Source organism: Polyodon spathula, chromosome 12 (assembly GCF_017654505.1).
Source record: "Polyodon spathula isolate WHYD16114869_AA chromosome 12, ASM1765450v1, whole genome shotgun sequence".
NCBI classification, from domain to species: domain Eukaryota; kingdom Metazoa; phylum Chordata; class Actinopteri; order Acipenseriformes; family Polyodontidae; genus Polyodon; species Polyodon spathula.
The window spans coordinates 25,150,146-25,162,611 of NC_054545.1; the positions used below are offsets into that span (position 1 = coordinate 25,150,146).

The 12,466-nt window shown below is 35.4% G+C and overlaps 1 protein-coding gene across 2 annotated transcripts in view; it reads left to right on the plus strand.

Moving 5' to 3' along the window:
* LOC121323747 (glutamate receptor 1-like) overlaps positions 1-12,466 on the plus strand; it is a 116,256-nt gene that overhangs the window by 77,659 nt on the left and 26,131 nt on the right. Inside the window, exons 12-14 of one of the 2 annotated variants that reach the window (XM_041264936.1) lie at positions 8,799-8,997; positions 10,079-10,326; positions 12,351-12,465. In XM_041264936.1, the coding sequence (XP_041120870.1) occupies positions 8,799-8,997; positions 10,079-10,326; positions 12,351-12,465 (562 nt within the window). The remainder of the gene's footprint in view (positions 1-8,798; positions 8,998-10,078; positions 10,327-12,350; position 12,466) is intronic. The other variant, XM_041264935.1, reaches the window with a different exon arrangement.

The following is a 12,466-nucleotide window of genomic DNA, read 5'->3' on the forward strand; positions in this document are numbered from 1 at the left end:
GTTTCTTTCATGCATAATCTGTTTATTTATTGCAGTACTATTAATGGTGAAGTGCTCTGAGATGACTGCTTTTAAGGGCACTGTTCAAAATAAAGTTTATTATGATTATTTTTATTATTATTATTCCACTGAAAGAGCACTGGTACCAAATTAGCCGTCGCCGCCCTTCACAGGTTGCTTTGAGCACATAGCTTTTAACAATGTGTCTGCTGCGCACTTTTGTGTGTTTTCTTGCCGTAAATTGCTCTCGGAGGATGTTGTTGAGCCACTTCTTTTTAATTTCTTAATTTACAGGAAAAGAGAGCAAGCTTACACTCGAGTTGTATCACGATGGCGGTGAACAAAAAGGGACTCGGCAATGGTCCGAGGTGCTTCCCTCTCGTTTCTGATATTTCACATTTCGGTTTTTTACCTGTAGCACTCATTGTACGAATAATACCATATCTAATAGAATAATAACGAAATAATCTTCAACAAACACGCGTATACCAAAAACGAACTATGATCACCATCAACAAGTATTAAACAGGAAGTAAGTATACCGGTATAAGTTAAACTGGAAGCCCACTGACGCCATCTTGTGCACAGAGCCTATTGAAGGTGACTTATATTGCTGTCAATTGGGATTTTTTTACTGAGGTTGTAAGATTCTGTTACGTTTTCATAGCCATCTTGTAAAACGTCCTTATTGTATTTCTATTTGAGAATGCATTACTCTGCATTTATTGCATGTGTAACAGGGTGGAGACTGGGCACTATCCTGCACCACAATGCAAAAGTAATGGTAGTGTATCATACCACACTGCCCGTTACACATGTACATTCAGTATTAACGTATACTGATGAAGTAATACATCTGTGCATATCTGTCCATAGGGACAGCAAGCTGAATTGAATCTTTAAAGAGTAAACTGAATGATAATCTGAAGTAAGATGCTGAAGTCGATCAACATGGTGTCTCAAACTTGAAGCAGGGTCTTGTTTAAAGAATTTGTGGGTATGTCAGTGATTTATAACTATTTCTTTATGCACAGTCCCATCTTTAATTTTTATACATCTATTTTTTAAATTATTTACATAATTACATAAGTTGCATTATTGAGTATGTTGTGTGCTGTGGGGTGTTTTATTCAATGTTTGAAGGCATTAAAAAATTAGCCTGTGATAAAGAACTGAGGCTTGAGTTAATGTAAAGGGAATACAAATAGGTGCAGGCCGCTATGGGCAGCTAGGAAGGAACTGATTCAGTGACACAAGTCAGTATAATGGTTCTGTAGGAATAAGTTCCTCACTGATCTCTAAATCCTCCAGTCATTCAAAAGTCTTAATCAGCAGCAGAGCCTGCTCGCAATCTCACAGAGGCAGCACTGCTGAGGCACTTCCTTGTGAAGCAAAACTCCTTCTTCTTTTAAATCACTCTACATAAATGTCTCTGTGAATCAGGGGTACAATTTTAATCGTTTTTTCTTATGTTAAACATGTCCACTGACACCAGGTGGTAAACCTATGTGAAACTGGTACGATGTGCATTTGCAGTACACCTTTTATATTGAACATGGGTCTATTGGGCTTCTACATCCTGTATCATTTCCATTCAGTTCCGAATTACCTGTGTTTTTAACACACTGTAGGGTTTACAACAAAACACATTGCTCTCTATCGCTGGCTGAGATGCAATTTGCGATTGTTTTGATATTTTTATGTTCTTAGTAATAAATGTGTTTAGTTAATTAATTAGCTTTGTACTGTTGAATTTGTAAGTTATACAGCATTTATCTAGTCAGCAAAAACTGCTGAAAACTCATTTATGGCCAAGGATATGTGAATACAAATACAGTCCAGATTGTTGAATGGGACTTTGAATGAATCCCTTAAACACGGAATGGAAAGTAATATATATATATAAATATTTTTTTTTAACTCTGAAGCCTGTTCTCTAACACTGCAGTGACACAGATACAGATTTTTCTGCCAGAAACCCTTACTGTATACAGGCCTTTTCATTCTAACAGGCACAATGCTGAAAGATCAAACATACATCCTTACACCATTCAAGAGTTGGGATTGACAGCGCCAAAGTCCTATTTTTCCACTGATCATGTATGAAGTGTATGCAGCCCGGATGTGGGTTACTTCACACCAGCAGTGCTCACCATCAAAGACCCTGTTTTTAAGGAAGTTTTCTATTATAGATCTTGTATGGGCCTGTTTTAATAAATTTCATGAGATGTGATCGCACAAAGATTGCTTTTTAAGGTTACTGTATTTTTGTCTGTGAAACTTCATAGTGTCAATAACTTTAAACACAGCATCATAAATTATGAGGTAAACCCTACAAGAGATTTTATCAATGTATAACTGCCCTGATAAGGGTGGCCACCGATCGATATATATATATATATATATATATATATATATATATATATATATATATATATATATATATATACAGGTAATCCAGGAATAATCAGAGATATCTGATTGGTACAATCCAGGGGAAATCTATAAAATTCTGTAGGTCCATAGGGTTATACCATAGACAGTTTAATAACTGAAAGACATAAGAACCAAGGTACTTCATGACTGTTAGTTGAGTGTTACATGTTTTTGTTTTGACTTGTTAATTAGGTTTTTTAGAAGTAGCTTATTTCTTGATTTTTGAAGATAATAATGTTGATTAAAATAAAATGTCTAAATGGTACATTCTGTAATATGACTTGCCTTATTTCCCTATTTGATTATTGAGTACCTATGTGTACCTTAGCTGCTGGAAACTAATTTAGGACTGCACTTGGGCCAATGAAACGTAAAAGACCTTAGAGAATGTGTTCTATTAATGGATAACTTGGTGTTACATGATTGATGTTAGTTTAATTCTAAAGCCACTGGCACTCCGAATTGACTGAAGGAGTCTGAAAATCATTCTGAACTGTAATGTGCACACTTATTTGATTGGGGCCTAGTTTGTTGCAGACTGTATAACCATAATTGCTTGATGTTCCATGAGTTGCATGTAAATGTTGACCTTTGTAAGAAGCATGACATTTTTCTACAGTTTCATCGTTTCATTTGAAAATTGCTTTTCTGCTAGGTTTCTGATATTGTAAACACAGATTGCTGAATCATAATTTTAAAAGTTATTTAGTTTTAAATAGTTCTGTTTTAATTGGTCAAACCTTGCAACTTCATTGCTTCAGCGTATATATCAACATTGCCGCTCTCCCCAAAATAATTAATGATTCTCAACTCGTATCAGTGAAATTGGTCACCTAATGTGTGTTGGATAATACATTGAAATGTATGCTTAATATATTTGGTTCTCAGTGCTGGTCCTGGAGGACCACTGCCCTGCTGGTTTTTGTTCCAACCAAGCAATCAATTACATAATTGAACACTTAATTGAACTAATAATTAGCTTAATTTGACTTGTTAAATAGTGTAGCTTATATAAACATTGGATAATTTAAGTTCCTTATACAATTTTATACCTAAATTGAAATCTCTATTTGTTTAAAATAATTAAAAAGCTCAGATTAGGCAAATTATTAGTTCAATTAAGGGTTCAATTATGTAATTGAGCGCTTGGTTGAACCAAAAACCAGCAGGGCAGTGTTCCCCCAGGACCAGGAATGAAAACCACTGTCTTAGAGTAGTACTGTCAGCATGAATCATGAAGCATCAGCTGGAGGGCTCCTGCCATGACGCTGATGTTTTATGAGTACAGCTCTTTTTAGTTCTGGTTGGGCTGACATTGAAGTTTGGAGTTCATGTCCTCATCTTTCGATGGCTTCTTTGTTGCTGTTAATACTAATTGACATTGGTGGTCTTCATTTTAATTCAAGATTTAAAAAAATGAAATTGATCATAATGCAGTTTTCAACTAGAGCTCAAGTATAGCCGCTTCAGTGAATTTTTCAGGCTGGTATTTTTTGTAGTTGTATACAGTGATCCACACACGCAGTAAGTTGAAAGCTAGCTGTCTGACTAATCTCAAGTAACCCTCTGTCAAACAACCTCAAGCAAAGCTACAATTTCTAAATAAAAATCCTAATCCTCCAGTTTAGATGATATTTTTTAATGTGTTTGAGAAAGATAAGGTAATGTCTAGCCACACCTCCGGATATTTACTGTATATTCATCAGTAAAAGACGATCAATTTCAAGCCAAGCTCTGCAGACCTAATTCATCCTGTCCACATCTTTTATTTAATATCAAAACAACCTGACCTAGGGCATTGCATGTTTAACAGCAACGTATTTGTTTCCGAAACGGTTAAATGAATAGGATATCTTCTTCCTGGACAGATGTTGCTAAACCCTGCTTTAAAAGCATCACAGAACGCTCTGGGGGGAAATTAGGTTGTATTTGGAACAGCAGTGTTGGAATTAACACTAATGCAATATTCTAAATAGGTGTTCTCCTTTCTACTGTGGTGTTTCATATTTAGAGTTGTGCTTCTGTAACAGGGCAGAGGCTGGGTGCAAACCAAGCAACCCTGCACACCGCAAGTGAGCATGTTTACCACTATGCAAAAGAGCAAGGCTCCGCTGCATGCATGGCTACAGAGCTTGTAACCTCATCTCAGAATCCATAATGGCAGTACATTACTCATCACCATTACAGTACATCAGGGACGATGAAAAAAAAAAAAAAAAGAAAAATCCTCTTGATATTGCCATCAATTACGTGAAGATTATTGTAACAGGTGAAGACTGTTCTCCTTAAGCACTGAACTGATTTCAATTACTGTACCACCGTTATGAACATGTGCTTCACTGTTATGTTCTTGTTCTTTGCTTTGTAATTCTTAATCCATTAGTAATGCATCAATTAATTGTCATGTTTGTACAGTCATTGTATATGCAAATTAAAATATATTAATATAACTTTTTTTTTTTTTTTAAGTATGTGTTTAGTGCCTTGGAAAAAATAAAATAATTTTAATTTTTGAAGATATTTCTTAACTTTTTTTTAAATTAATACTGTACAGACATAAATGCAGCTTAGATGCAGGTACTGTACATATATTTTAGAAAGATTGTTTTAAGTGTTTTAACTTGGTGTTTTATTCCTAAATTTAGACAGTGATTCTGCTATAATGTAACGGAAAGTTGAGGTGATATATTGTTTGGTATAATAACTTTTGTAAAAACATGCCAAATTCCTGGCATTCAAATAGGTGGTATGCAGGTCAACATGAGAACCAGAATTAAAAAATAAGACTAAATAACAGATAAATGCGCACATTATAAAATAAATTAAATACAATAAAATAACAATGTGTATTGCACAATAAGATAATTTACTTAAATTTATGTCTGAAACATCAAGTAGACACTAACAACTTAGCAACCACAGCATGACAAATGCCTTTTGCAAACGTGGTGTTTACACAGAGCGGTGCCATTTTCAACCGTAGTTACTCATACTGTATTCCTTGAGAAACGCTACCATTCAACAGATTTTTTTTTTTTTTTTGTGAGAAACTATGGAAAATAAATTATATTTCAACCCCTGCCTATTTTTGTAAAACAGGCCCTTTGAGTTGTACTCATTCTTATAAATTGTATTGTGAAATGCAGACTCTTTGATTGCTGGGCATGTTCTCCCATTTGCTGTAAAAACACAGCCATCCCTTTCCCTGCTCCAGTTTAGCAACATCAGATATACAGTCCACTGTGATCTCAATGCATCACCCTATAAAACTGTGGTTATGTTGTCATGCCGTGCATATTTCTCAGCTGTCAGGTTTAATTGTGATCTCATTATGTCTTCCTATTTTCTATACACAGTATTTGCTTACAAAAATGGTTTAAAAAGAGGGATGACTTTTTTTTTAATGTTTATCGAGTACCTGGTCTGAATAAACAGTCAGCAAAGTCATTATGATTTATTGTAAAATGTCTTTCAAATTCAAAATGAACCCTCTAAATATGGAAAACTGGCTGATGGCAATGTTTCTGATGTCATCTACCATCTTGTAAGGCCTGGTTAGTGTGTTAAATGTCCTCGGCCATTTATTTTAAAATGCAGCAGTAGTTTTAGTTGCTTCGGAAAACGATTGTTTCCCCAAGATTCCAAAAGTAATTGTCTGACAGTCTTTAGGCCTCAGTATCCCTGTCAGTGCTAGTTATTTTAGAGTACTACAGAATATTAACATTGAATTCCTCAATGTTTATGAGACTGGCTTCAGGTGTTAATAAAGTCTTTCACCCAGAGTCAACAGTGCAACGTTGTGCTATTTTCTATATTAATCTTTAAAATAATATGCCTTGTACTTACTTGCTTATCTTCAGTTTAAGCACCTTGTTTGTACCCACCTCTCCGCTTAAAAATATCAATAACTGGTTGAATTGAGTTTGGGAGTTAAGCGCAGGCTTATGTGTTTGTGTAAGATTATATTCAGCAGTTAAAATGTGTTTACTACAAAGCTAATATACCATATTTAGCCAGTGTGCTAATGAAGCTTATAAAAAGTGTTCTCCATCTAATTGTTTGAAAATATTAAAATACTTGTTTTATGTATTTGTTTAGTTCAGCCTATTGGTTTGCATTTTACCTTATATACATGTGTTTAATGCAGTACAGAATAGAACACCAATAATATAGTCTTTAGCCTAAATGACTTTAAAGGATAGATTCAGGGGACATGTACTAGAACAGAGATTGAATAGAATGTAGTTGCAACAAGACATGCACAAACTACACTGCTTGAACAATAATCACGTTCATCCTGTGTCTTAATCATCCCCTCCCTCTTTCCTTGTGAAACAAGATCAAACATATTTACTGTGGAAATATGACTATTTAATTAGAAATCTTCCACAGGGAGCACTACGTTGGCTGTTCCACGGAATAGCATTTCCAGGGCCTGTTTCGCCATACCACACTAAGCAGACCTTACGGGCCAGGTGCCCAGTGAGCTCAAGCGTACACCTGCAGAGCTGGCCTTTGTCCTCCAGGGGCTGGTAGCTTGGCGACATCCACTTAAGAGCTCCTTGGTGTAAAGAGACAATTAGCTTGGTCATGGGAGCGGTGGGCATCCACTGACCTTCACTGACCTTCAGTTCTCCTAAGTGGCTGTGGAAATTTATTGCAGTGAGAGAAACAAAACAAACAAAAAAAAAATTAACAAGTCCTGCCCTTACCTAAATTGCATTCTTAAATTGTATTCAAGTTCGTGAGCCTCCATAGGAGAATTGATTGATCTTTAAGTTTTTATGAAAAGAACATATAGTACTTAAGTCAAAGTACTCAATATGTTCAGGGTATTCTTTATCTGAATACATTATTTTAAAAATCCTTCAGCTAAAATAAGAAACAGCTGAGAAGTGCTCTATTTCGCAACTAATATAAAAAAGCAGCTTAGTAATTGATCTTGGGTTTCAGTGATTTCCGGAGGCACTGCTTAATAGCTCATCACTTTTGTGTGTGTCGCTTTTCTTGATTTAACAAAAACATGTCTACGTCAACTGGTATCTGATTTACATTTCTAGTAAAAGGTCAAAAAGCTGACAAAGAATTAATATCCAATACAGAATTTAATACATTTGGAACAACATTATTTAGTGGTTAGAATACAAGTTTAGTAGCAATAAAGTATTTATTCATTGATATCTCAGCCTCACATTTCCATGTATGAATGAGGGGAACCTGGGGATTTTGATTTTAAAGTAATGTAATAACAAAAGACCAGGTTTGTTAAAACTGTTCCCAATGATAACACCACCCCCACTCCAATAGTCTCTTCTTTCTGCTTTTATTCCATCACATATCTTCAGCACATCTACAGTATGCTTTTACTTAAGTCTGCATTAAAGGCAATAGACCAAAGAAACCAGGACTCTTTTTAGTTTGCTATGCAGGGTTCAGATGTAGGGCTGAGAGGATACATGTTTAAAGGTTACCTGTTACAACAGAGACAAACCAAGACATTTCTGTTTTTACAGCATAAGCAGAAATTTAATTACACATTTATCTGTCCTTTGTAAGTGGAAATGTAAGACAAATCCAAGCATTGTAATATGTTAGCTAAAAATACTCCTGAAGAGGTTCTAGCTATTGTAATAATTCCATTAAGCTTATCAGCTGGGCTCTTCTATTTGTGATGCAGGTTTCATTAGTGGAGTTCTGAAAGAAGCATATGTTGAGGTAAACATGTGTTTTTAGTTTAGCAGGTTGACAGTATATAAGGTTAGAAAAGTTTCTAGTCTCTCTTCTTTGGTCATTTTTATCACTGCCGGTTGGTGAATGACAGAAAGAAGGCGTTACAGGATTGGAGTCCTCCTTCAGAATGTGACCCCAAAGACATTGCTGTGACCTGAAAAGTACAAGTGGAAACTGCATGAAAATAAAGCTTTAAAATAAAGAGCTTTCTTTAAGCTTCTGTGGTTCCAGATGCCATGAAAATCAATGATTGATATAACATTTGTTTATTTCAGTAACTATCTAGCTTTGATAAAATGAATGAAAAGGCAGAACGTATATTAGACTAGCTGGAAGCAATGCATGCAAACTGAATATGGTATCTGATACCATTTAATGAAAATACACTTTACTCATTGAAAACGGCACATGTGAGATGTACATTTTAAATAGAAGTGCATGACAGGTAAGATTTATAGAGTTATTTAAGTAGCTATGATTCTTTATGTCATCCCTCAGCAAGTATAGCAAAATATGACCCCACGACACTCTTCCTGTGTTTACAACTGGTGTCGGACCATCTGATTGTATCTATTGGTTAGGGGGGGTATTGTCTAATAGCTGTGTAACTCCCATGTGGCATTGTGTTTTAGATCCCTCTCTGGTCGCATCGTTGGAGGCGTGTGGTGGTTCTTCACCTTGATCATAATCTCATCCTACACGGCCAACTTGGCTGCCTTCCTGACGGTGGAGAGGATGGTCTCCCCAATTGAGAGTGCTGAAGACCTTGCCAAACAGACTGATATTGCATACGGAACTCTAGATGGCGGATCCACAAAGGAATTCTTTAGGGTGAGATGAATACTTACACAAATAACTAAACAATCACCTTCGGTCAGCAAAGTGCATCAGTCATTTACATTGACAACTTGTATATCAAAGTTTCACCCTGGGTTCAATTTGTTAGGGTAAGAATGTAAAGAAGTCTACAACTAGTTTCATAGACAGCAATTAGCAACTAATCTTGGATTACTTTACCTACAGTAATATTAGGCAGGCCAGCATTAGTTCTAATTGGGGTCTTTGAAAAAGATTCTTTAGGTGTCTCTTATTTATTAATATGTATTGTTTATAAAAGTTTTGGGAAACAGTTTTAGATTGTAATACATTAAGTGAGAAATGCTTGAATTATATATAATTTTTGACAGTATTATCATTTATTGAATTTAAATGTTGTATTTTAAATCTGTATTTGTGAACATATGAATTATTGCATCCTGTTTCCATTTCTAATTGTCAAATGTACAAGACTGAAACAGAGATGTCAACTTCTAGGTGTTGGTATTAGTGAGACCTCTGCTGAAAAACCTTTGAATAAAACAAAGTAATAATCTGGGTACACCACACACTAAAAAAAGAATGTGTATATGTGATCGGGTTTAACATGTAAATTATTCAAAACAAGTACATCTACACATATTTCTTTGTAAATACTGAGAAAAATAATTATTATTAATTAAATATAATATACTTTTATTGATTTTCATTTTTAATAACAAACTTATGCACAAACGTTAGACTCCATTGCATGACCGTAAGACTCAAAATTGTGAAAAACCGTGAGTTTCACTTGTAAACCTTAGACTTGATATCCATGCTGAAACAACACATGCTTACTGAAAAGATTTTCAGTTTATGCCATGTCAGCCATATTATTCAAGGTTTTTCTTGAATGTCAATTTCCAGGTGTCTTGCGTTTTATATTTGGTTTTATATTTGAAGCACTTGTTGCCAGTACATGTAATCTTGAGTTATCAAAGTATCTTAAAAGGCTGACAGAGAAAGAAATGTCAATATGGCATTTGGGGGAGCTATTCACAACAAGAACCTGGTAATTAGTAGCTTGTTTACATTATTTACATTATTTCTTCAGAGATCCAAAATAGCAGTGTTTGAAAAGATGTGGTCATACATGAAGTCTGCAGAGCCGTCGGTCTTTGTTAAGACAACGGATGAAGGAGTAATCCGGGTAAGAAAATCCAAAGGAAAGTATGCCTATTTGCTGGAGTCCACTATGAACGAATACATCGAACAGAGGAAACCTTGTGACACCATGAAGGTGGGAGGCAACCTGGATTCAAAAGGATATGGAATAGCGACACCCAAAGGATCTCCATTAAGGTACATGCTTACGTACTATCTAACTCTATTATGTTCCTGGTGTGCCAGGACTAGTTTGAACAGCTTTGCCAATGTTTAATTACATTAATCAATTAGAATTGATCTCTGTCCCACCAGGCAATTGGATACAATGGCTGTTATTACAGTTAGAGACATAGTTTAGGTAATATATTGGTTCTCTATTGCTTTGGTACATAAATACTGATAAATATTTGAATTACACTTTGCTGTAATCCTGTGTAATTTGATGTAAACTAAAGTATCATTACCTTGCCCAAAAGTAAAGGTACCCAGACACATATATAGCAATTACATTATGTAATTAGGAATTTCTTCTGTTTTGCTTGCCTAGCAATGAACACAGTGTTAGTAGCAACTGGACAGATTTTGAATGTATTTCAAGTAATTAGCATAAGTGCAAAAATACAGCCATGTCCATGAATACCAAGTACCAGAATCTGAAAATGTCAACAAAATGTCACTTATTGTAGCTGTGCCTTATGAGTCACTGTTTGTTCATATAAGATACGCAAACAATAGACCAGTTTGTGTGCAACCCTTTTTGTCTGTGTATATACATGTGAATATTTTGTATATTTATGTTTTTTGCTGTTTTTGCATATTTACTATGCTTAAAGAAATAAACCTTTTAACCACAGGAGCTTTTGAAAAGACTTCTAACGAAATGTGCTTGTAGACATGACCAGCGTGCAACTGTTTCTGACCCCTTTGCGAACTTGGTAAATGGAAAATATGGATTAAAAAAAAAAACTATAGCTGCACAATCCACCATTTAGAAGTGTTGTTAGAAAAAGTAGAAGGGACATGTTTGCTGGAGTAGTTAGTGAAATAATGATCTGAACAGAAACAGCAACAGTGAAAGACAGGGAACACACATTATAGGAGGTTAAACAGGTGAGAAATATTATAAGAATGTAGAGTTTTTTTTTTTTTTTTTTTTTTTTTTCAAACTGTGAGAAAACCGGTGTACCTAAGGTAAGTCACCTAAAGAATCCTGTGCATTCATAAAGCTGATGCATCACATTGTTTTACCACGTAAAAATACCCTACAGACACACAACAACACAACTGTATTCATTGTCTCTCGAAGAGAAGCAATTTCTGCTTCATCACTCTATTGTCCTCTTCCAGAGAATCACATCCTCTCCACCAGTTTTTAGCCTGGAAGAGAAAAATTCTGCATGGACCCTTAACAGTTTCTGCTGGAAGCAGTAGTGAGAGGCAAAAGGATCCACCCCACATTTGACATATCCATCAACAAAAATGCCACATACTGTATTTGAGTTGACCTGTTGGAAACCTGTGTTATTTCCCTGTTCAATCAATTGTTTAGGGAGGAGCCGCATACAGAACATGTGTGCAATATAAAGAGTGTTCTTCAACAGTGCAATGTAGCAAGGCTCTTTGGTTGTTTTTTGTTGTTTGTTAGGGTAATATTGCGGCATGGACTGGAACATAGCTCACTGTGAATGCCAGCTGACTGCGTGACCATGTAAAGACCTGTACTTCATGACAATGTATTGCTCCGAAATCATTACGCGCATTAAAAAAATCAGTAAAATTAGTAAAATCTATGAAGTTTTCTGTAAGAAAGAGTGAAATAAAATGTTAACGTTATAGAGGTGTGTTTGAAATTATTGTAGAATTGAATGCTATGTTCTGGGCATTCCTCCTCTAATTGGAAGTTTGATTGAACAGAGCAATAAAACCGGGAAAAGAGGCAGGTCATGATATGGCAGAGTATGTTCTGATTTGAATCTACCCTTTAGTTTATTGGAAAGCACCTCAGAAACTGATTACGAAGATTCACTTTATTACCATTTTACATTTACATTTTTACAAACTCTTCAATCAAAATCTGCTCAACATGCCTTTCAAGTGCTTTAGATTTATTTATTTTTTTCCCCTAAGTGTTTGAATGTCTTGTTAATTGAATGCCTGACACTGAATTTTCCAGTGTGTTCTCGTCTCGGTACTGACGAGTATTATTTTATCATTTCAAGAAACCCAGTTAACCTGGCAGTGTTAAAACTGAACGAGCAGGGGCTCTTGGACAAATTGAAAAACAAATGGTGGTACGACAAAGGAGAGTGCGGCAGCGGGGGAGGTGATTCCAAGG